Below are 25,664 nucleotides of genomic sequence, written 5' to 3'. Positions count from 1 at the left end.
GGCGTGGATGGGAGAACACCACTGAAACACCGCCCTCGGCCAACCTTTGTCCGCAAAACTACGGAGCACCGCAGGGCCCAGCGTAGCCCGGTTTCCGCTCCGCGGAAGTCACGTGACAGGAAGTAGTCTAGAAGAAGCGGAAGTGGTGTGTGTTGGTGGAGGAGGAGGTGGCGGCGGCAACAGGAACCTGAAGGGGAAGGCTCGTGGAGTCGGGAAGAACTAGGAGCAAGATGAAGGTGAAGATGCTGAGCCGGAACCCGGACAGCTATGTCCGCGAAACCAAACTGGACTTACAGAGAGGTGAGACAAATTAGTCGGGAGTCCGCCAGGCTTGGATCTGGCCTCGGCTTCCACCGAATAAAGCTGGAGGGGAGCCTGGTGTTCCACTCTCGTTCTTTTCCTGTTCCCTTTCGCCAGGGCATAAAGCCGTTCTGATACTGGGTAGCAGAACCCTTGTCTTCAAGTCCTTTTTCTAATAACTTTCTCTAGTGGTAAGAGGGAAAGTTATATGGGGAAATGATTCCACCTCCCCCTTAACAGCTGCTGCCCCCTGATTGTTCTCAGGTTCCTGCTGAAAAGTGGAACTTGAGTGAGCCAAACTCGTGGATTGAAGGATTTAACAATTGAGCAGACTTCTTTAAACCTTTCCCGTTGCTCTAACTTTTGGCTAATTTACTACTTAAAATTACGTCCTTCTGGATGTGGGAAGAGATAAAGGTGAAACGTTAAGCCATCAGTTCTCTCTTAAAAACTTGTGGAGAAGTTTGATGTGGGAATGGCTAAAGTGAAATTAATGAGCTTTATTTTTCTGTTACTGGGTGTCTTGTTCCCCCATTAACATGCTGACTGCTTATGAATTATAACTTGTGATACCTAAATGACAAGGGACCATCCATGTATGAACAGACTATTCTAAGCGAAGAGAATAACAGGTGCAATGCCTTAAGGCAGGAATAAACTTAAGGTATAAGAAAAGGGCCATGTCTTCGGAGTTTGAGTAAGGGGTAAGCCGTAGAAGGTGAGGCTGGAACAATATTTCACTATCATTGAGTCGTGGAGATTATATATATTATGAGCAATGCTAAGTAAATATATGGTCTCTGCTCACAAAATGTTTACAGGTTAAATAACAAAACGGTAATGCTTCTAAAATGCAAATTAGGTTGTGTCATTTGGACTTGACATCATCCCTACTCCTTGAACTTGGTCCCATCTTCCTCTTCAGTTTCACCAGTGATTACTTTTCCCACAACTAGCTTACATTTACTCTTGCCAGTCTGAGTGCATTTCAGTTATTCTCTGTGAGGCATCCTGTGTCACAAGCCCTTACCCAGTTTCTTTCCTAGCTCTGGGAAGCTTTCTCTGAACAATAGTCTTTCCAGACTTACCCCCTGCACATTTCCCCCCATCCTGTACACACTTAAGCACTCTCCTTCTATGCTTCTGTCACATATTTTTATACTAATATCAGAGCTTTTATTACATTGCCTCGTTATTATTGTGACTATCAGTCTTTCCCATCAGACTGAGCTTGCAGAGAGTGGTACAATTGTATTTGGTTCTATATCCTGTATTTAGACAGCACCTGGTACCTAGTAGTTGCATTATTAATGTCTGAATGAAGGAATGAGTGAATGACTGGCTGGTCACAGAATCTTGAGGTTAGGAAGTTATTAGTTACCTGATCTTGTTATTAAGGGTCTTATTTCTTATAATATCTTCCTATTTCTTTATAGTTTCTGAATGGAAGTGTTAATAGATAACAAAATGGGAAGATTGAAGTATTGGAGCTCTGTGAAACATAAAATAAGGAAGACACTTCCATGATTTTCTGGTAATTTCGGCAAGGTTTTGGACAGAGGGTCTTCAACTTTTGTATTCTCCACAGTGCTAGGCACAGTGTCCCTGATAAAGGTTTTTTGAGTAACAAATTGAATGGTTAGCTTAGGAAGACCACAGGAAATATTAAATGTGAATTATTTTATTAAGAGGAATCATTCTTATTTCAGTTCCAAGAAACTATGATCCTACCTTACATCCTTTTGAGGTCCCACGAGAATATGTAAGAGCTTTAAATGCCACCAAACTGGAACGGGTTTTTGCGAAACCGTTCCTTGCTTCCCTGGATGGTCACCGAGACGGAGTCAGTTGCTTGGCAAAACATCCGAAGAGTCTGGCTACTGTCCTTTCTGGGGCATGTGATGGAGAGGCAAGTGTCACTCTAAACGTTGATATTTTAAACTAAAAATAGTTTTATTACAAATGTTCTTCCTTTAGTTGTGCGTTACTGTGGGTTTTAACTGGTTTGATTTTATTTTTCTGTGTTCTGTTTTCTTTTAATTCTCAAGAGTAAATTCTATTTGAATTGGTAATTTCAGTAGTTTCTTATCAAAACCTAAGATATTTAAAATATAGTAACTTAAGGCTATTTGACAGTAAGTAATAAGGCATGTTTACAGTACAGATATTTAACTGAGTTTTTTTTCACAGAGGATGTTATTAACAATTCAACACTTAATTTCCCCACTCTGGCAAAGAAAGAAAACTTTGAAACACTTTAAACTAGAATCAACAGAGTATTTAACAGATTCAGTTTTCTGCTTGTTGATATTTTTATCCATAGACATTGCATTATTTTAATCTAGAGGATTTTGTTTTTAGCTGTCTGGTAGAGTGGTTTACAGCCTTTTCAGTGTTGAATTTATTTTTCTTGGAATGTACTCTTGTGCCTGAACGTTTTTTTTTTATGATTCACTGAAATTTCCTAGTATGCTTTTTCATAGGTTAGAATTTGGAACTTAACTAAACGAAAATGTATTCATATGATACAAGCACATGAAGGTTTTGTACGAGGAATATGTACTCGCTTTTGTGGGACTTCCTTTTTTACTGTAAGTATAATGCAGTTAAATCATTAACTCTTTTCAACATGTTTAAGACTGATGTAATTGAATATTTTCTGAGTTCATTTACATGGTCCAAGGCCCTTTCAGAGTTTCACAATGCAAAATAACTTATTAAAACTTGGAAAAGTCCTGGTTTTCTTTATGTAATCCAGCCTTTTCCATACTTTTTAATCTTTTTATACATAATTACTTAACATATTACTGAAATAATATTCTATAGGACACTCAGAAGTGAGATTAAAACAAGATGAGTAGGGGCTTCCCTGGTGGCGCAGTGGTTAAGAATCCGCCTGCCAATGCAGGGGACACGGGTTTGATCCCTGGTCTGGGACGATCCCACATGCCGCGGAGCAGCTAAACCTGTGTGCCACAACTACTGAGCTTGCGCTCTGGAGCCCATGCTCTGCAACAAGAGAAGCCACCACAATGAGAAGCCCGTGCACCAAGAGTAGCCCCCGCCCGCCACACCTAGAGAAAGCCTGTGCACAGCAACGAGGACCCAAGGCAGCCAAAAAAAAAAAAAGCAAGCCACTTTAAAAAAAGAAAACAAAACAAGATGAGTAATTTGTACTCCTTTGTCTGTTAGTAATACGTCATTGAAGGATTTTTGTGTGAGTATGATAAAATATACATAACATAAAATTTACCATTCTAACCATTTTTAAGTGTACATTTCAGTGGCATTAAGTACATTCATATCATTGTACACCATCACCACTATCACCTTCCCAGACTGAAACTCTGTACCCATTAAACACTAACTCCACATCTCCCACCCCTACCTCCCACCCCCGAGCTCCTGGTAATTACTGTTGTACTTTGTGTCTCTGTGTGTCCCTGTGTGTCTCATTTATTTCACTTAGTATAAAGTCCTCAAGGCTCATCCATGTTGTAGCATGTATCAGAATTTCTTTCCTTTTTAAGGCTGAATAATATTCCATTATATGTATATACCACATTTTGTTTATCCGTTCATCCATCAATGGACGTTTGGGTTATTTCCAACTTTTGGCTTTTGTGAATAATGCTATCATGTACAAATACCTGTTCAAGTTCATTGAAAGCTTTTTAATAGGGGAATGACAGAATCTAAGCTGAGCTTTGAGATTTTGACAGCAGTAAGTGATCAGTTTGGAGGCTGTTTTAATAGTCTGCATAAGCAATAATAGTCAATCCTGGGGAGTGAAAACAGTTGAAAGTTGTTAGGTTTAGAAACATTTTTATTTTGGGGATTAGAAACAGTTTTATGGAGGTATAATTGACATATAGTACAGTGTAAGTTTAAGGTGTACAGCAATGATGATGTGACTTACATGCATCATGAAATGATTATCACAGTAAGTTTAGGGAACCTCCATCATCTCATATAGATACAAAATTAAAGAAATAGAAAAAAGATTTTTTTTCTTGTGATGAGAACTCTTAGGATTTAGTCTCAACAACTTTCATATATAACATACACCCATGTTAATTATATTTATCATGTTGTACATTACATCTCTAATATTTATCTTATAAATAAGTTTGTACCTTTCACTGCCTTCATCCAGTTCCCCCTTCCACCTATGGTAACCACAAATCTCATCTCTTTTTCTATAAGTTTGTTTTTTTGTTTTTGAAGTATAATTGACCTACAACACTATGTTAGTTCTTGGTGTACAACATAGTGATTCAATATTTCTATGCATTTCAAAATGATCACCACAATAAGTCTAGTTATGATGTCACCATATATAGATACCCATAGTTATTGACTATATACACTGTACACTTACTTTGCAACTGGAAGTTCATACCTCTTAATCTCTCTCACCTATTTCTCTCATTCCCCCACCCCTCTCCCCTCTGGCATCCATCTTTTTGTTCTCTATATTGATAATTCTGTTTCTATTTTGTTATGTTTGTTCATTTGTTTTTTAGATTTCACATATAAGTGTTTATCTTTGTCTGACTTATTTCACTTAGCCTTATACCCTCTAGGTCCATCGATGTTCTTGCAAATCACAAGATTTCATTCTTTTTTTATGGCTGAGTTATATTCCATTGTATATATATAACACATTTTCTTTATCCGTTCATCTGTTGATGGGCACTTAGGTTGCTTCCCTGTCTTGGCTATTGTTAATAATGCTGCATTGAGCATAGGGGTGCTTATATCTTTTCTAATTAGTGTTTTTGTTATCTTCCAATAAATACCTAGGAGTTGAACTGCTGGGTCATATGGTAGTTCTATTTTTAATTTTTTGAGGAATCTCCATGCTGTTTTCCATAGTGGCTGCACCAATTTCCATCCTCACCAGCAGTGCACAAAGGTTTCCTTTTCTCTGCATCCTCACCAACACTTGTTATTTGTTGGCTTTGATAATAACCATTCTGACAGGTGTAAGGTGATATCTGATTGTGGTTTTGATTTGCATTTGCCTGATGGTTAGTAATGTTGAGCATCTTTTCCTGTGCCTAATTTGCCATCTGTTTGTCTTCTTTGAAAAAATGTCTATACAGAGCCTCTGCCCATTTTTTATTTGAGTTGTTGTTTTGATACTGAGTTGTATGAGTTCTTTGTATACTTTGGATATTAACCCATTATTGGATATATCTTTTGCAAATATCATCTGCCTTTTCATTTTGTTGATAGTTTTCTTTGCTGTGCAAAAGTTTTTTAAGTTTGATGGAGTCCCATTTGTTTCCCTTGCCTGAGGAAACATTTCCAAAAAAAATTAGTAAAATCGATGTTTACCTAATATCTTGAACATGTCTGCCACATACCAAAGTCTAAATTACCATAGTTTGTTGCCTTGCTTTCATTTGGGCTAAGGCGCCAACAGTTCTACCCACCATTTCTTTCAACATCTGTGCAACTGTCAGCTTAGTGAAAAGACAAGCAATGCCTTTACTAACATGAAAATAGTCTCAACCTCCTGGACCCCTGAAAAATTCTCAGGGTCCTTCAGAAGTCTACACTTCACAGTTTGACAACCTCTGACTTAATAGTTTCTGGAATTTTGTGTCATGCAAAGAAGGACTTTACCCATGCCAAGATTTAAAAATGCCTTCTCTCTAGTATTTTTTATGGGTTTTGTTGCATTTTTTACATTTAAAATTACCTGGAATTTTATTTTTATATAAGATGTCAGATTGGTTCATACTTCTTAAATGACTGATCTGATCTCACAATACCATTTTATTGTGATTCATTTTTCTCCCTAATTTGAGAAGTCATCTTTATTACAATAATGCAGTTTTTGCCATGTTTATGACCTAACTTTGTTTCTACCCTGCTCTTCTTTTGCTCTGCTCATGCTGTTTTAAATTTTATGTACTTCATGTGTTTGTCACAAATCTTTACTATAACAAGGTGGGACATAAATGCATCAGTAAATACAGTACTGGAAGAATATGGTATGTGTTATTTTTTAAACTGAGAGGTTTATAATTTGATGTATGTGTTGGCAAGTTTACAGTTTATAACTTGTTCATTATCATCATCATCATAAATATTTCTAGGTTGGTGATGACAAAACTGTGAAGCAGTGGAAAATGGATGGACCAAGCTTTGGAGAAGAGGAGGAACCATTGCATACAATATTAGGAAAGGTACAAAAATAAATTGACCCATACTTGGGCTATTAGAATTCTTCTCTTTTACCTACAGTTATTTCATAGTTTTAATTTCAAAAAAAATATAAATAAGAAATCAGAGACTTTAGGCTGCAATAATTGGCCTATTCTAAGCAACATTTAATGCAATGAATGTCCTTTGCAGTTCAAGAATTTGAACAGTTCTTCGGTGTTCATTACAGTAGGGTTCAGTTTCTGTTTTTAGCTAGAGGATGCAGTGAAACATTTCCTATAGCAAGAACATGGGAGGAAATCTGTAAGGTCAGAAAAAAATGCTTCAGCTTCTGATTTATATCATCATGGATCTTTCACAAAGCTCAGAATTTCTTACTTGAAAGAATTCTTTAGGAAATGAATAAATGTAATAGCGTGGTTTTTGTATAAATCTTACTTACATTTCTTAACATTCTGCAAATCAGATGATATAGTTTAGTTATAGCTTAATAATTCAGATAATTTGACCTACCCATGTTTTTTAATGCTTATGTTTTGATACTAAGTGAAATTATAAAATTAGAATTAATCTTTAAATATCACATCTTTAAAATCTCTTTGTCATTTCAGTATTATATTTAGTATATATTTAGGTTCTGCTTTTCAGGTTTCAAAGTTCTAAATGTTCTTTCTTTAAATGAGGGGTCCAGCCCATGATCAGGGCCTTCCTGTGTTCTAATGGTCGATCTAAGTGTTCTTGAAGGGACATGGAGGTGGGATATTAGTATGAAATGGAAATAATTTGCAGATGGTAAAAAATTAGTAATTTGTATAACAAAATTGGTTTCATTCTTGTAAAATGTCTTTTCTCTAGGAGTTCCAAAGATTTTTGAAACATTTAGTGTTACCCCTTCTCTGTGGTATTGGGGGTTAATTCTTATTATGGAAAAGTTTGTAGGACTTGCCTTCATGAATAGAAAATAATTCTAAATCTGCGGATGCTGATAAGAGTTCTTAAAAGCTTAAAGTATTGGCTAAATAGTTGCCTTTAATTTGCTTTGCAAACATTTTTTGCCATACAGTACAAAGGTAGACTTTAAGCTGCTCCTGAATAGATGAGTCGCATATTTTTAAGTAAATAATACCAAATTTATGAGATTTTATTGCTTTTAACAGTCTTAGCATCCATGCTCACCAATTTTATTGCTTCCCATAAATTTTAATCAGTTGTCTGTATCTGTGTTTCTGTCCTGGGAATCAGTACTTCATATGTTTAATGTGGAATTAAGGTTTTTAGAAATTACCTTTGTGTTTCATTAGTTGGTTCCAAGATCCTTCAATACCCAATGATGATTTAAAAATTACTTCAGTGATATGTATTCAAACTTAATTAAATACATCCCATGTTAACTTTTTTCTTTATTCCCAGAATGTGTGATAAGAAACATCACTTCTTATGGTAGAGTTTTCTCCTTTCAGTGAGGGCTTCACAGAAACTTCTTTATGAACAGGGATTTTCTTAAACAAATGAGAGTGTAGAGAAATATATTTAAAATATTCTGTAGATTTGAAGTACTAATGAAAAGACTCATCTGTAACAACATCTTTTCTTTAAAAGACAGTATATACAGGAATTGATCATCACTGGAAAGAAGCTGTTTTTGCCACATGTGGACAGCAAGTAGACATTTGGGATGAACAAAGAAGCAGTCCTATATGTTCAATGACTTGGGGATTTGACAGTATAAGCAGTGTTAAATTTAACCCAATTGAGGTAATGTTCCTTTTTGAAATATGTTCTGCTTGTTGTTTTCTTATTATCTAGTAATTTCAGCTCTGTTTAGGAAACTTTTGAATGTATGATACAAGAATTTTCTGAATTTTCATGGTGTTCTAGCATTTGGTCCATTTTCCAGATTATATCTGAGTTCTGATACCTTTGGTCAGGTCTCGACATGTTTGCCTGCAGTTACAGTCCCAGATACTAGTGTTCAGCACTGTTAAGAGGTGGGTGTGTGCATGTGCTCGTGGGGGTAGAATCCAAGCACGTACTGTCCTGTGAAACTCCAGTTTTATTTGTGCCTTCAACACTCGATGTTCCACAGATTAACATCTTTGTACCTTTAGGAAAATGTTAATTTTTCTTAACTCTCTTGGAGGTCAGAAGAAGGAGTGTTGAGCATTGTTTTCTTTAATTATTTGTACGTGGCAGGGGCACCAGTGCTTCAAAATAATATGCATGGTTATTTTTGTACTACATGATAATTAGTTATATTTTTCTTTGCTCAAAAGTCTGAACTGTGATTCCTAATTTCTTCCAGGTCTAAGGGAAGAGTTAGAGATTAGCCTACTTTTTTCTTTATAAATTTATTTATTTTATTTTTGGCTGCATTGGGTCTTTGTCGCTGCATGCGGGCTTTCTCCTTTGTCGCTGCGTGCGGGCTTTCTCTAGTTGCGGCGAGCAGGGGCTACTCTTCGTTGCGGTGTGCGGGCTTCTCATTGTGGTGGCTTCTCTTGTTGCGGAGCACGGGCTCTAGGCGCACGGGCTTCAGTAGTTGTGGCACGTGGGCTCAGTAGTTGTGGCTTGCGGGTTCTAGAACGCAGGCTCAGTAGCTGTGGCACATGGGCTTAGTTGCTCCGTGGCATGTGGGATCTTTCCGGACCAGGGCTCAAACCCTTGTCCCCTGCATTGGCAGGCAGATTAACCACTGCGCCACCAGGGAAGTTCCTACTTATTGTTTATTCAGGTCCAAATTTGGGAAAGGAGGCTTCCCTGAAGGCTAAGCTATCCCCTGGACTCCAGACTTTTCCCTGAGCTTTTCCTGAATACATAACAATTGATGAACTCATTTTCCAGAAGACTCAGTAGAGATGGCTTTTCCTGCAGAAAGAAAAGGAAATCACTGCATGTGTAAGCTGATTTTAGAAATTATCAGGAGATTATCTTGTTAGATGGTATCAGAGAAAATCCTGATCTGCAAGTTTTACACTCTTAGAGACCCTAACTAATAAAAGGAGGAAAAAGGTTAAGTCAGAGTAGCAGCGTATTAAGACTGAGGTGCTGCAGTGTGATGTGAACTTGGCTTTGAGGTGCTGCTGAGAAGTCAGTCAGAGGATGCCCTCCTGCCTCCAGCACACACCTGCATATACACTTCTGGGAGAGGCTGCAGGTCTAGAGCAGGGGTTGCCAAGCTATGGTCTGTGAGCCCACTGCCTGTTTTTGTTAAAAAAAAAAAAGTGTAACTGTAACACAGCAGTGCCGTGCCCTTTTGCTCATTTATTGTTTGTAACAGCATTTGCACTACAAAGTAGAGTAAGCACTGCAGAAACCATATGGCCCACAAAGCCTAAAATACTTCCTTTCTGGCCCTTTACAGAAAATGTTTGCTGCTCGCTGGTACAGGGTATCTGTCCCTACTATATCTTCCTCACTCCATCCTCTATCTACCTTCCCTGTGTTCCCCTTGGTTGTAGAAGTGAGATATGGCATGAAGGGGCAAGCCAGCTTTGCAGAGCCAGCCCAAGGTGACACTAGGCAGAAGCAGGTTACAAACACAAGCAACTTGTGGGAACATTTTATGTCTTACTTGTGGTGGACCTAGGCTGGAACTGTATTTCCTGCCAGGATGCCTTTGCATTGACCTTATACAAGTCACAATTTTTCTCTGTATTTGTTTATTTTTAAAATGAGATTAATTATATCTTCCACTGTACTTCATAGGTTTGTTGTAAGCGTAAAGTGTGATAATATATGTGAATATTTTTAAAAGGTGCTACCCAAATTTAAGATGGTGGTGTTACTGCTATTTAAAAAAAAAATAAACAGGAGGAACAGACAGATACTGATTCCTAGTTCTCTAAAGGGTAAACGAGATCTTTTGTTTCTCTATTTTGGTGAACACCTGTGTGAGAAGAGCTGATGGCCAATTCTAAAATCATAATTAATTAATAGTGATGACCTAGCAACCATGTTTTTCAAATTTTCCTGTATAAAAACTCTATTTGTTCAGCTGTGGGTGAATGCGTGTTTTATTAACCTACAAACTGACTTAGTGGTAAAAGCAAATGGTGTGCATGTCTCTTACCCTGTATTAAACTTAATGGAAAGGGCATGTTGCTATGAACAAATGGAGTGTATTTGTCTCCTAATCATTAATAATTAATTTTCTGTTAAAATATTGAAGCCTAGAATTCTCATAAAGCCAAAAGTTTATGCTGAGCAGCGCTACATTTTACAGTATGAAAGTCAGCTTTCCGTCTAGGTAGAATTTTTTGCTTTGTTCAAATTAAAGTCTTTACTTTTAGAAACAGAACCTGGTCAGGCTTTGGAGTGACATAATGAGAAACTAAGAAAGGTTGAGAGGAGTCACTAACTAGGGGAAAGGCTCAGAGAAGTGGTTTAAGAAGGAGGGTTTTGGAAAGAACTGAGAAGAGATCGTGATGGTAGCATTGGCTTTATGAGTTTTATTTGAACTATATACACCCATGTAGTAGGAGCTAGCAGGCCATACAGCTGCTTAGTAAATAACTCTTCTAGTTCCTCTTAACGCTTGCAGTAGGAATAATAGAGGCAGAAGCCAAGAGTTGTATCAGGAACCATGGGTGAGGAGGAATGGTACTGCAGAGGGTGGGATTTGGGACTCCACTGGTAGGTAGACGGCTTATTTTCACTTAATGCCAAGGATTATGTAAGCACTTAGCACATTTATAACTGACTTACAAATAAATATTTTAAACATCTTGGAACAGTTGGACAAAGGACATGCCTAGTTTATACAGAGAGTTAATAAACAGGAAATGTTTAACTGCTAATAAAGCAATAATTTATATAGTAGGCCCTCCATATCTGCGGGTTCTGTGTCTGTGGTTACAGAGGGCAAGGGACTCGTGCATCTGTGGATTTTGGTATCCGTGGGTGGTCCTGAAACCAGTCCCCCACAGATGCCAAAGGATGACAGTATATAGGAAATATTGCCATACAGATATTATTTTTAAATGGCACTACCTATTGCTGCCCAGTTGCAGTAAAATTAATATATTTCCACATTGTAATGTATATTGGTACAACTCTTTGGAAAACAATTACTCCTAAATATCAAAAGCCATAAAATTGTTCATACTTTTTGATTGAGTAACGCCACTACTAAAATCTTACCCTTAGAAAAAGACGAGCTAAATGTATGCAAATGTTTTTTGAAGTGTTATTTATAATACTGAAGAACAGGAAACAAGTCTAAGTTGAAGAATGGATAAATAAAATATGTTGTTTTAAAATAGAATGCAGAATTATCTGTACAGTATCATCACAGGCATCTAAAGTGGGGATTTAACAGTGAAAATACTTGGCTTAGGTTGCTGAGATTATGAGTGATTCATTGTACCCTCTGAAAGTGGACTTTAATGTTATAACTTTGTATCTTAAACATAAACATTGAGGGTAATTAAATCATTTGTTCACTGAATGGACATGGTTTGCTGCCAAGCCTAGCTTTTAACTGATGATTGTTATACTTATTTTTAGACATTTCTCTTGGGAAGTTGTGCTTCTGACAGGAATATAGTACTATATGATATGAGGCAAGCTACTCCTCTGAAAAAGGTGAGTTTCAATTTGTCTTCTGCTTTATACAGTTGTTAATGCATCCCCCTGTAAGTGGAGTGACTGAAAATATGGAGCAAATGTTTTTTCAGAATTAAAAAAAACTCTTTAATAGAGGTGTCCTTAGAACCCAAAATGATCATAATGGCATTCTCTCAATTTCCTGTTGCTTGTTAGAGACCCTTAAATTTCCATGAGGTACTGTATCCTAGTCTTTGTGTCTTCCATAATGCCAGCAGATTTTAGGCATCTAGTTTGTACTTACTGAATTGGAAGTTGTTAAAAAAGTATTGCATCCCGTTACGTCAGGCCCTGTGATTATCATATGACACACATGGTATTTTATTCCAGAAGGTTTTATAACTAATTCACATAACTACCTTTATTTGTTTAGTTACATGCCAAGGGGTTTGATGTTTTATTTAGACAAGCTCTATCCTGTTCAAGGTGTCAGATTTCCCAACAGTTCTAAAGCAGTCATTCCAGGACTTAGATATCAAAGTTAATACAACCTTAAGCTGTTTCTAGAGAGGGAGAGAAATATTGTTGGTAAAGAGGGGAGTGCCATTATAAGTAAAAAGGTATAAAGTTGATTTCAGGTGCTAGAACTGAGAGAGTGCAAGAAGAGCTAGACCTTGTTCATGTGCCACGAGTCCGATGTCATAGTCCACACGTAACAGAAATGCTTTTAATATTTTTGTTGTTCCTAACAGGTAATAAATTCAGAAATATTAGGAGTAGAGTATATTCTTTGAAGTTTGAACTAGATAAATAGGATAATCTTTCCAAAGTATAGTACCACTCCAATCATTTCACTCATTCATGTGATATGGAGGGAAGATCCTGCATGAACTTTGGTGTTAGACTTTAAGCAGGTAACTTAACCTGTGTTTCTCCTGTGAAATGGTGGTATTAATAGCTACCTTGCAGCCCAATGGTAAGAATAAAACAAGATACTTAAGCATTTAGCAGAATGCTAACATGAAGTACTAGTTTAATAATAGTAATTTCTACCTCCTTCACCCCTCCATTCTCAGTTGTTAATAATAGTGCTTCATTACTTTTAGGTTGAAGAAAAGAACTGTAGCTCTCAAGGGCCTCCAAAATCTGGTCCCAAATTGTATTCCATTTATTTATTTGCTTTAGTCAGTAAGGGTTTGTTACATGTATGTCACGTTGATGGATGCAGACATGCTATTTTCTGTTATTTCTCTGTTCTACCTACTAGACTATCAATGTTTCTTCTATCTTTTCTCTCCTTAATGTAGCTGTTCTCATTCAGGGGTTGTACCACCCCACCAAGTATATTTTTGGAAGTGTGGGAGGGACATTTAAGAGACTGTTACTCGCATTATTGGGCCGGCTCCCGAGAGGCTAAATATCCTCCGGTGGACAGTCACACACAACAAAAGATTATCCTGCCCAAAATGTTCCTGTTGAGAAACACTATAATATTACTGGACCTTCACAGATCAGCTCAAATCATGCTTATCTTTTGAAACCTTTCTTCTCCACTTTAACCCTAAGCTCACCATTAATTTTGCCCCTGATTTGATACTTGATTATTTGCTGCTTCACTGTTTATATTTTAACTCTTCTTATGTGTATCTCATTTTCCTGACTAAACTATAAGCTTTTTGAGGTCAAGGGACCATTTATTAAGCATTTTTATATTTTTCAGTATTTAGCACTCTGCCTTTGTGTTCAGGAAACAATTATTGATTTTCTTTTCCTATTGCATTGAGCCAAGTACTGTGCACATAATAGGTGTTTACTAAAGTACTTGCTTAAATCAATGAGAAAAGAAGGAAAGGAAATGAAGTAGGAATTTATCCATTTTAGAGGGACTTAATTTCATAGTAATGGGTTAGTGTATGCTTCTTTTCTTAGGTCATATTAGATATGAGAACAAATACAATTTGCTGGAACCCTATGGAAGCTTTCATTTTTACTGCAGCAAATGAAGATTACAAGTAAGTTTCCCTCTTTAAAACTTACTTAATTTCTATCAGAAATAACTCAGTTGTATGTCTTACTAATGAAATGTGTTTTCCTAGGTAGTATTCCTTCATATACTCTAGAATATTGCTGTTTGTTTTGCTAAAAAAAAAATATTTCCCAAATTAGAGAAGTGCTTCTTAAAAAGTATTCTCAGTTTTCAAAATGATACAGACCAGTGACGATAAACTGTGATCTGTGGACCAAATCCTGTCTGCTGCCTGTTTCTGTAAAGTTTTATTGGAGTATAGCCACATTTATTTCTGTATGGAATATGGCTGCTTTTGTGCTATAATGCCTGAGTTGAGTAGTTGCAACAGAGACCATATGACCCACAAAGCCAAAATTGTTTATTATTTGGCCCTTTACAGAAAAAATTAGCTGATCCCTGACATAGACCATATAAATAATGGCTGAATCATACATGTTTTAAGAAACTAAAAATATCTGCCTACAAAGTGTGTAGTTCTTCAGGTAGTTGATACTCATGTGGTCATGTTATCAGCTACCACTATTACTTCAGTAAGACAAAAGGAAAAATAAAGTTTCAACCTTTACCTTAATATTTGCAGATATATTATTCTGTGACTTCATGTAAAGGTGACATAGAAGCCTTATGTTCTTGACCTAGATGGAATTTTATGGTTTCTTATATACTGCTTTAAAACTTGTTGAAGCATTTGTCATCAGCTAACTTATTTTATCTTTGCAGTATTCCTGTAAGGTGGATAGGACATGTATGTTATTCCCTTTTTACAGATGAGGCTATTGATGTAGGGAGTTCAATCTCCTGATGAGGAAAGAGTGTCTTATTCATCTTTTTTTATCCAAGCATTTATTGTAGTGCTATGCATATGATGGATTCTTAATACATGTTTTTTGGGGAAGGTGGAAGTTTGTCATTAGATTGAACTTTAGATCGTCTGTATTTAAGTTCTTTGTTCTTTCCACTACTCTTATTTATGAAAGCATAAATTAGCTCAGAAATAGGATTTATTACATGATGTTTTAGTGGTACCAACTAAAAACATCTCTTATGACTTTCCTGTACTAAAAAGAAGCTCAGTTGGACTCTCATTAACTAGCAATACCAAACCACATTAATTGAAGCCCTTTTAGCCTTTTTCTCATGTAGAAATTAAAACAGAATTTACTAAAAATCAAAATTTTCTAAAACAAAACAAACCTGGTTGAGAACCACTGCCTTAGATAGGGACTGTAAAGCAGTTGTCAACTCAGAAATTTAACCTCAAAGATCAGTATGACCTTGGCTGACAATCCTGTGGTATGTTTGAAGATTATGAAAGAGAACAATGACTTGTCTCTTGATGAGAATTTCATGGTATTTGGAAATTTGTATCATTAGCATCAATGACTTTTCATAATAATCGCATTTAAAAATATTCTTTTTGAAGTGTTAGGTCTTTTTTTTTTTTGATTTTTGTTTTGAAATAATTTTAGGCTTACTGAAAAGTTACACAAATAGTACCTGTCAGCCAATTTCCCCAAATGTTAATGCCTTACATCCCCATAGTTCAATTAGCAAAACCAAGAAATTAACATTGGTATACTACTATAAACTACAGACTTTATCCCATCACCAGTCTTCCCACTAATGTTCTTTTACAGTTCTAGGATCCAGTCCAGGATCCCACATTGCATTTGATTGCCATGTCTCCTTAGCCTGCTCACTCTGTGACTTTCTCAGTCTTCCCTTTTCTTTCATGACCTTAGTACTTTTGAGAAGGACTTTCTTGTCAATTATATTGTAGACTGCCCTTAATTTGGGCTTAACTGGTGTTTTCTCATTATTTCATTGAGATTATGCATCTTTGGCAAGAATACCACAAAATTGATATGCCCTTCTTGGTGCATCAAATCAGGGGTACATTATGTCAGTGTATCTTATTATATTACTGGTGATGTTAACCTTGATCACTTATTAACGTACTGTCTGCCAGTTTTCTCCACTATAAAGTTACTATTTTTTCCTTTTGTAATTAATGCATGTCTTTGGGGAGATACTTTGAAATTATGTGGATATCTTGTTTCTCCTCAAACTTAATCTTTGCATCTGGAAGTATTTTGATGTTGGGAGCTTGGTCACAGTAATGCTATATTACTACTGTCCATCATCCATGTTGGCTCATTTGAAGCACTGTTTTTTTAGCTGTTGATTAAGAATTTTTAAACCTCGAAAATCATGAAGTCATTGTTTTTGCCAATTGTGCGCAAAGTATAGTTTTCTAATTTTAGTATACCCTTTGAAAAGCTGTGCTCACTCTTATATATCACTGATGGAGTATAAATTACTACAACTTCGTTGGAAATGATTTGTCAACTCAAAAGACTTAAAAATGCTCATGTCTTTTCTACTTATAGGAATCTATTCAGATCTAATTGAATCTGTCCCATTCAATTAAAACTTAAATATCAAAAATTAAAATTTCATTTAAGAATTATTTATAGTAAAATGTTGGAAACTTTATTAATAAATAGATTTATTTAAACAAATAATTACTTTAACTCATATTTACATATGAAAACATTAAAAATATTCTCAGATTATTTAATGGATAAATGTTCATAATATGCTACATGAAATATCAGGATATAGAGCTTTATACAGTATTATCTTAATTTTATTAAAAGGTACATAATTAAATAGTATGGTGAAAAGATTAGAAATAATTACACTGTGCTAACTGACTTTCTCTGGGTGGTGGAATTCAAGGTAAGTTTTGTACTCTTCGTACTCTTTTGAAGTTTGCACATTTTCTACAATGAGATTTATGTTTATAAGGTTGAAAGTGTGTAAGTGTAATCTTAAGGAATAATAAAAACTGTTGATATTTTTCCCTATCCCTTACCTGCTGTGTAAAGAATTGAGCTATTTATTTAGATGTGCATTATTTAGCCAACAGTCTTATTTTCACTAGTGTCTCTTAGTACTACATATGCTTTTTTTAATAGAAATTTGTATCAAATAATTAAAAATTCTTTTACAGCTTATATACTTTTGATATGCGTGCACTGGACACTCCTGTAATGGTACATATGGATCACGTATCTGCGGTGCTTGATGTGGATTACTCTCCCACTGGGAAAGACTTTGTGTCTGCTAGTTTTGATAAGTCTATTCGAATCTTTCCTGTGGACAAAAGTAGAAGCAGGTATGTTACTACCGATAAACATTTGTTTTTGTTTGATTTTTTTCCTTGTCTTGATCATTTATCTTTTTTGAAAGGTTATTTGCTTGTGTGTATATGATGGAGCTCACACCCAGGTGTTGTGACTTCGGGTACCAACTTCCACTGCATCATCTATGGGTAAAACATCAGCCTACTGGGCAGTTTCTTCATTGAACAGGATATTATCTTTATATAATTTGTTTATATGAAATCTTAGTGTTTGCCTTAGAGCAAAACCTTTTATTTTAGAATTATTTTTAAGTGTTTTATAGTAATTTTTTTAAATAAAGACTTTATTTTTTTAGAGGAGTTTTAGGTTTACAACAAAATTGAGAGGAAGGTAGAGAGATTTTTCATATATTCCCAGCCCCTACACATGCAGAGCCTATCCCATTATCAACATTCCTTATGGGGTGGTACTTTTGTTACCTCACCAGAATGTAAGATGAGCCTACATCATAATCACCCCAAATCCATAGTTTACCTAGGGTTCACTCTTGGTATTATATATTTTATGGGTTTGAATAAATGTATAATGACATATGTCCATCATGATACTATCATAGTATTTTCACTGCCCTAAAATATAGTAAACTTAAAATTTTTTTTAATTTGATAACGAAGAACTTAGATAAGGTTTTCCCTAATACAGTTTAAGAGCAGTTAATAACAATAATACCTTACATTTGTTATTTCTTACTTATTTAAATTCAGCTCCTACACACTGAGGCAAAAATAAAAAAGAGAAAAATAACAGTTTAAATTGTCAGGACCATTTTTCCTCCATCCCACTCTAGTAGGTATACGCCCTGGAATAATCAGGAGGTGGGAGATCTGAATGCTCAGCTGTCGTGTGCTCTGTTTGTGTGTCATTGTATAAGCACATTGAATGTAATTCTAGTGTTTAAGAGGTGTGTTGTTTTGTACAGCTTGGCCCTCTACTACATATTATAAGTTACTGAATGTAGTATATATTTATACATCCATATTATTATTATGTCATATGTTATTGTATTGAGGTAGTTTACAGTAAACTGTGGCATTTTAAGGTTTTCAAGGATAATTTTGACTGAATTTGATCTTTTGCTTTATAGGCCAACTTTAAAACTTAACTCCTATGTAGGATACAGCCCCTTGTATAGTTGCTATGATTTACAGAGCACTTTCATGCATATTCAAAGCAAATCCAAGCAAACTAGAAGAAATTTTCCCATAAAAAATGATAGTTAAAGGATTATGGTGGTGTTGCTCACACTTGAAGATATCACCACTTCTATTTTAACACAGCAGTAATAGTAACATTAAAATGTAAAAAAAAAATATAAATATTCTCTCTAAGATAATATATATATACATGTATATGTGTATATATATATATATATACACACACACACACACATACATACACAATACATGCATGCATATACATATATACTTGCTTGGGTGACCTAGTCTTGCTTTAGTGTAGGAGAAGATGGACGTGGTGAAAGACAAAGGGGAATGATTGGAAGTCATAGAAAAGGAAAGGAGAAAAGCAGAATCAGGGAAAAGAAAGAACAGAGAACCTGTATACTGAGGGTGGGAGGTGATGATCTGTTCTAGAGGACAACAGTGTGGAGCTGGTGAAGCAGTTTCCCCAGCTACATAAAGATTGATTAGCAGAGAATTTTTCTGGGTCCCTTCCTTCACTTAAAAAAAAAGCAAACCTAGAGAACATTCAGTTTGGTGTTGTAACTATAACAGGGTATAGAAATCTCACCATTTTAGTGCAATGATGAGAATTTTGATCATTACTTTTAATGATAACTAGCCTAGCTTCTACAGTGCTGAAGGTGTCTGAACTTTCTGAAAAACTGATGTTCATTTTCAAAGACATATCCTCCTTTTTACGGCTGAGTAATATTCCATTGTGTATATATGCCACATCTTCTTTATCCATTCATCTGTCGATGGACACTTAGGTTGCCTCCATGTCCTGGCTATTGTAAATAGTGCTGCAATGAACATTGTGGTACATGACTCTTTTTGAATTACGGTTTTCTCAGGGTATATGCCCAGTAAAACTAACACACCATTGTAAAGCAATTATACTCCAATAAAGATGTTAAAAAAAAAAGACATATCCTCCTGACCCACCGTCTTTCTGTTCCAGCAGGGCCAGGATTAGAGTACATCTTAGCGAGCTGCCTATGGTTCAGAATTCAAGGAGTTACCCATTCTGAGGGTCATGCAAGTGCCAGCCCTGCATCTGCACCACCCTGAAAGAGATGCTTCCTTAAAGTTTATACTGTAGGCACCGCATTTGCCTCACCCTAGTCCCAGCCCTGTGTTCACACAGAGCCGCTTCTTTAGAGTCACACAGCTCTTTTTTTGGTCATAGCCAATCTGCTTGTCTAACTCCTTGGTATTTTTACTTGTGATAGTTGCATCTTTCTCACCTCTAATTTGAGGAAACCATATTAATTCCTAAACCTTTTTGTATAATCATGAATTGCTAGCAAATAATAGCATCGTCATGTGTATGATTAAAAAAGTGCTTGAATTTGAATCAGAAGCATACTGAGTGGGTGTTCTGGTGACTTTGATCTTCATTCCATCATCTCTGCTGTGGAACTCCTCCTGGGGTTGGTTCCTATATGGCTGTTACAACTAACTTGATATTCTCCAAACTGTTGGAGAAAATGATGAATGAATCATGAAATGAATGGTTTGTTGGGAATTGTTCAGTTAGACCCAAGGCAAGGCTGAGAGTTTCCATTCTTCTCACCTCTCTGGAAAATATTAAGAATCAAGACAGTGTGGCCCTCCATCATTTCTTGGCACCAGGACCTCCAAAGGTAGTAAGTAGGACAATACTTTTCTAACATGACGCATAAGCAGACATGAAGAACAAAGGAAGAGTATGAGAAATGGGAATGTTTAGGCACCTATGATCCCAAGAGCCCTGCAGCTGAGCTCCGGCTGAATTGTTCTGCAGCCAGTGTGGGCAGTTAAGTGCAAGTCTAGTTAAAAGCTCAAATTATTCCAAAACTGTATGAAGTAAGGAGTTCTTATACCCCGTTTCCAGGGAATTGTCTCCTGATGTCATTTGGAGATTTTGTAATCACAATATAATATGTGTTACTTCCTGTTAGGTTTAGTTATAAATGATATTCCCTCTGACCTTCGTCTGCTTGACAGCTGCTTCTGGTTTGTTTTTGTGGTCTGCTCTAGTTTCCTATCATTACAAACATCAAATAACACAGGCAGTGCTTTGAATGATATGTATTTTTAAAATATTTTCCTTTGAAAGATCTTAAAGTAGTTAAAGTGTATTTTAAAAGTAAATTTTGAGTAGGTTTTCAAAAAGTACAGGTAAATGAATATTTGAAGGTAAGCTTCTGTTGGGATTTCGTTCAGTATTTACTTAGCAAACAAGTAAATTCAGTTGCATTCACATGGAACAATTCATTTATCTTGACTACGTATATAAAGAATTTAAGTTTTTAAATGTATTTATCCCCAAATAGTATAACTTATAATGAACTTTATGTATCTATTTTAAGTACAAGCATAAACATATCTAGAAGTTAAGAACCCTGTGTAGTTTACCATTAAGGAGGATTCTACGTTGGTTAAGTGACTAACCATTGGGTTTGTCTGGTCTAATACATGAACTGATCTAATACATGAATAGGTTATTTTTAATGCTTACCAAAGCCTAATCGAATTTCCTAATATTTAAATTCAATACATTGCTTTGGGAAAAAAAGACATCTTAAATAGGTAGAGGTTATAAGAATTGAGTCTTGTAAAAGCAGAGCATTGAGAGAAGAAGAAAAAGCAGTCTGTCTCATCTACTTTTCCTTTTAATAGGATGTTCTTTCTAACCATCCTCTCTTTTAGAAATAAATTTCTTATGGTCTAGCTACATGTTCATTCAAGAGCTCAAAATGTATCTGTTAGAAACAGTGTAATAGACTAGTTTTGTGAGTGTACTTCAGAGATGTTTTTATAGATATGAAATCTATTTGATTTCATCATCACATACGGGTTTTCTTTTACTGTGCAGAATTTGCTGAGCGAGTTTCCTTTCTCTAAAGTAGTCTGTATTTTGAATCACTTAATCCAGATATGGAAACTTTACTTCTCTAGAACTCTCATCCTTTTATTTTTTCTGACCTTGTCTTTTACTTGCTTTTTAATGCTCTGCTTAACACTTCCTAATACAGTATCTTCTGTGAATTCACTTAGTATGTTTCACAGCCTTCCAAATAGGTATGACATTTGACATCTCCATTTATTAAATGATGCTTACCTCAACTCATCACTTCTGTAGCCCTCCATTTCTTTTCACATTTGTAAATCATCAGCTCTCACTTCAATTAATTGAGCTTTTTAAACAATTTGACCAAAACAGAAATCAGACATTAGGATCAACATATCAGGATGTGCTCTTAGAGTGCCATTGCATTTATTTTTCAGTGAAATGAAACCCAAAAAAAGTGTGGTGGTTGACCTTATTGTTACAAAATTACTCCAGCTTCAACATATTTTATTTGTGTTACATGCCCTCAGTTATTTTGTGATCTTTTCTGGACATCTAGTTTTGCTTAGTTTGTTTATACTTATTTTTCTTATTGGATTATAAAATCTCTGAGGGCAGGAATTTTTAATTCCTGAACACTTAGAATAGAATCTTGTTAGATTGGTCCCATAAAAGTACATTTAAATGAACTTTAATTTCTCTTTTATACTCTTTTAGGACTCAAAAATGTTATCCTGATACTTGATAGGCAGTGGTTAAAGAAAATCTGTACCAAAATCCTAAGAGTTTTAACTTAATTCCTCTTCTATAGGGAAGTCTATCACACAAAGAGAATGCAACATGTTATCTGTGTAAAATGGACTTCTGACAGCAAGTACATTATGTGTGGATCTGATGAAATGAACATTCGTCTATGGAAAGCTAATGCTTCTGAAAAGTTGGGTGTGGTAAGAGACCCCATTTTCTTTCATTGTCATAAAGCTAGTTTCTAGATTTATTGAATATCATTATATTATAAAGAATTTATTTGAAATGCGTTAGTTGTGATAAAAAAGGCTAGCAACAAAACAGGGTTGTATTGAGGTTTACTTTTTTCATGTCAAAGGCACCTTCAGAGGCCTTTGTTTTTTGTTTGTTTGTTTGTTTTTGTTGTTGGCCACGCTGCGTGGCTTCTGGGGTCTTAGTTCCCTGACCAGGGATTGAACCTGGGCCCTTGGTAGTGAAAGCGCTGAGTTCTAACCACTGGACCGCCAGGGAATTCCCCCAGAGGCTTTTGTTAATTAAAATGTTTGATCATATTTGAGCCTTCTTGTTTTTTTGTATTCTCCTTGAGGTGGGGAGAGAAGATGTAGGGACTAGAGGCTTAGAACTTAGAACGCCCATTTCTTCTGTTAAAGGAATAGTAATCAGGTAAGTCAAAGGCTGCAAGTCTCTGTGAGGTATTTCAATATCAAGGATACAGTGAAACACTTAAAAAAAATACACAGCTTCAGACTTTTAAAAAAGACTCAGTGAAAATATAACAAATATTACCATTGGCTAGCTACCTCTGGGTTGTGAGTTATGGTTGATTTTTGTTTGTTCTTAATGTTTTTCTAAATGTCTCATGTTTTCATACAGGGTATTTGTAACTGAAATATTAAGTTTAAGAAGGAAAGGTTAAGTGTGGGTTATTTTCTACTTAGCTCTGGAAGGAAAATCAAGATATGATAAGTAGTAATTAAAGATAGTTTTATTTTAGGTTTAATGATTACTAAGTACTACATTATGCCTAGGTTTCAGTTCATCATTAAATGTTCCTCTAAATCATATCATCCTTAACAGTTGTTAGACGAAGGCTAGTTATTATGGCATCAGACGCTTTCTTTTCTGTTTCAGAAGATATTTTTACAGAAAAAAAATTTTTTTGAGTGATTCATTTAAGTGCTTTTACTATGCCTAGAGTGGTCCACAGAGCCCAGCTCCCTTGGCACTTATCTTTTTCACTTGGTGGCATCCATCTACATTGTAGGCATGCTGCCTAAAAGGAGATTCAGTGCTCGCAAACCTGGTATCACTAACATAACCTTGTAAAGGGTATAGTTACATTAGCAATTTTGGTCGCACGTCATGAAAGTTTAGTTTTTTGGGGAAACATTGCTCCTAACTTTGTTGTACTGAAGCAAAATAAACACACCATTCATTAAAATATCAAAATGCATTTTTTCAGCTTACGTCACGAGAAAAAGCAGCCACAGATTATAACCAGAGGTTAAAGGAGAAATTTCAACATCATCCTCACATAAAACGTATTTCTCGTCACCGACATCTACCAAAATCTATCTACAGCCAGATTCAGGAACAGCGCGTCATGAAAGAAGCTCGTCGACGAAAGTATGTTTTGGAGCATTTGACTCTCTCTCAGTACCCTTTTCTAACTCCCCGCCTCGCGTCTCACCAAAAACAAACAAAAAAACGTGCCTTTCAAGGGAATAGTTTATGTGCTGTTGTGCATCAGAGGTGTTTTTTTGTTTTTAATTGGTGTATAATTGATTTACAATGTTGTGTTAGTTCCAGGTGTACAGCAAAGTGAATCTGTTATACATATATATATATATATATCCACTCTTTTTTAGCTTCTTTTTCCATGTAGGCCATTACAGAGTATTGAGTAGAGTTCCCTGTGCTATACAGTAGGTCCTTATTAGTTATTTGTTTTATATAGTAGTGTGTATGTGTCAATCCCAATCTTCCAATTTATCCCTACCCCCCATACCCCCCTGGTAACCATAAGTTTATTTTTTACATCTGTAACTCTATTTCTGATTTGTAGAAGTTCATTTGTAGCCTTTTTTTAGATTCCACATATAAGCGATATCATATTTGTCTTTCTCTGACTTAAACTTCACTCAGTATGAGAATCTCTAGGTCCATCCATGTTGCTGCAAATGCCATTATTTTGTTCTTTTATGGCTGAGCAATATTCCGTTGTATATGTGTACCACATCTTTATCCATTCCTCTGTCGATGGACATTTAGGTTGTTTCCGTGTCCTGGCTATTGTAAATAGTGCGGCAGTGAACATTGGGGTGCGTGTATCTTTTCGAATTATGGTTTTCTCTGGATATATGCCCAGGAGTGGGATTGCTCTATTTCAGTTTTGTAAAGGAACCTCCATATTGTTCTCCATAGTGGATATACCAGTTTGCATTCCCACCAACAGTGTAGGAGGGTTTCCTTTTCTCCACACCCTCTCCAGCATGCATTGTTTGTAGATTTTTTTGATGATGGCCATTCTGACCGTGTGAGGAGGTATCTCACTGTAGTTTTGATTTACATTTCTCTAATAATTAGTGATGTTGAACATCTTTTCATGTGCTTTTTAACCATCTGTATGTCCTCTTTGGAGAAATGTCTAGTTAGATCTTCCTCCCATTTTTTGATTGGGTTGTCAGAGGTGTTTTTGAATACTTCTCTGGGCCTTTTTCCTTTTCCTGATAAAGGGGGGAAGCAATGGTCATCTCACATGGTGAGAATTTTCATTACCTATCTTTGAGCATATGTTTAAAGGGCAAACAATGTCAGTGACTTATATCAAAATAAGAAAATGCTTCTGCTCATGCTAAAAAACTATTATAAATGGAGAATGTTTGTAAAAAATAATTTCTAACGTAGCTGGAATTAAGAGGTATTGTGTATTTTCCAGCTTAAATACTGCCAAGAACATTTGTTAAATAAAAATTTGTCTAATATGCTTCATCATAGCATTTGGAATCTAACATTTTGGCTCTAAAGCATAACGTTCCACCATCACCACCATTTCCCCTGTGGAATATTCTTCTCCTTGTAGTCTTTGAATTCATGTGAAGTGTTATAGAAATTCTAAGACAGAGTTCTTTTTTCTTTTAATTAGACTAGTCAAATGATTATTTTGTTGTCTTTGGGTAGATGTTGGGGTTGAGTCACTTTTAAATATTTTAACAACTGCAGCAGGTGTTTAAAGTTAGTAAAGGACACTGATAGGTAATAAGAGAAGCTAATAAATAAGTTAACAAAACTTGATTTCTAGCTGCTTTTTACATAATCTCATTGTGAAAACTTTTTTTTTTTAATAGATGGTTTTCCAATGAAAGAAAATGCCTTGTGATTTTTCTGAGGAAGTTTTCTTTGGTTAAGATGATTTCTCGTAAACTTGCTTATATTTTGTGTATTTTGTTTTATTTCTAGGGAACTGAATCGTATCAAACATAGCAAGCCTGGATCTGTGCAGAGGGTGTCAGAGAAGAAGAAACGCGTAGTGGCAGTTGTGAAATAATATTTGGTATTCCTACCAATACTGATGTCTAAGTATTTGTTATGTTTTGATTTGTGAACTCTACAAATAAAAGTACTGGCTCTAGTATAACAACGAA

At 35.7% G+C, this 25,664-nt stretch overlaps 1 protein-coding gene across 2 annotated transcripts; it reads left to right on the top strand.

The window, feature by feature from the left end:
• Positions 1-122: 122 nt before the first annotated feature.
• DCAF13 (DDB1 and CUL4 associated factor 13) lies at positions 123-25,664 on the top strand. Of its 2 annotated transcripts, XR_014236525.1 has the most exons (12): positions 135-300; positions 2,010-2,209; positions 2,784-2,891; positions 6,411-6,500; positions 8,077-8,232; positions 11,980-12,057; positions 13,948-14,030; positions 17,064-17,228; positions 22,085-22,220; positions 22,607-22,683; positions 23,483-23,646; positions 25,480-25,664. XR_014236525.1 is itself a non-coding variant. In XM_082364386.1 (11 exons), the coding sequence occupies exons 1-11, from the start codon at positions 231-233 to the stop codon at positions 25,565-25,567; spliced, it is 1,338 nt and encodes a 445-aa protein (XP_082220512.1). In that variant the 5' UTR covers positions 123-230; the 3' UTR covers positions 25,568-25,664. The 2 variants fall into 2 exon arrangements, 1 of the variants encoding a protein (XP_082220512.1); XM_082364386.1 differs by lacking the exon at positions 22,607-22,683 and having other exon boundaries at positions 123-300.

This window comes from Balaenoptera borealis, assembly GCF_965194805.1.
Source record: "Balaenoptera borealis genome assembly, chromosome: 17".
Lineage (NCBI taxonomy): Eukaryota > Metazoa > Chordata > Mammalia > Artiodactyla > Balaenopteridae > Balaenoptera > Balaenoptera borealis.
Note: the sequence above shows the minus strand (reverse complement) of the source record. Positions and strands in the feature narration are given on the sequence as shown.

What these genes read in the sequence shown, in the direction of transcription:
- DCAF13 (XM_082364386.1), top strand. Translation starts at nt 231, where the DNA reads ATGAAGGTGAAGATGCTGAGCCGGAACCCGGACAGCTATGTCCGCGAA. An exon ending in CTTCTGAAAAGTTGGGTGTG is followed by an intron (nt 22,221 to 23,482) that starts GTAAGAGACCCC and finishes GCATTTTTTCAG; the next exon opens with CTTACGTCACGAGAAAAAGC. An exon ending in AAAGAAGCTCGTCGACGAAA is followed by an intron (nt 23,647 to 25,479) that starts GTATGTTTTGGA and finishes TTTTATTTCTAG; the next exon opens with GGAACTGAATCGTATCAAAC.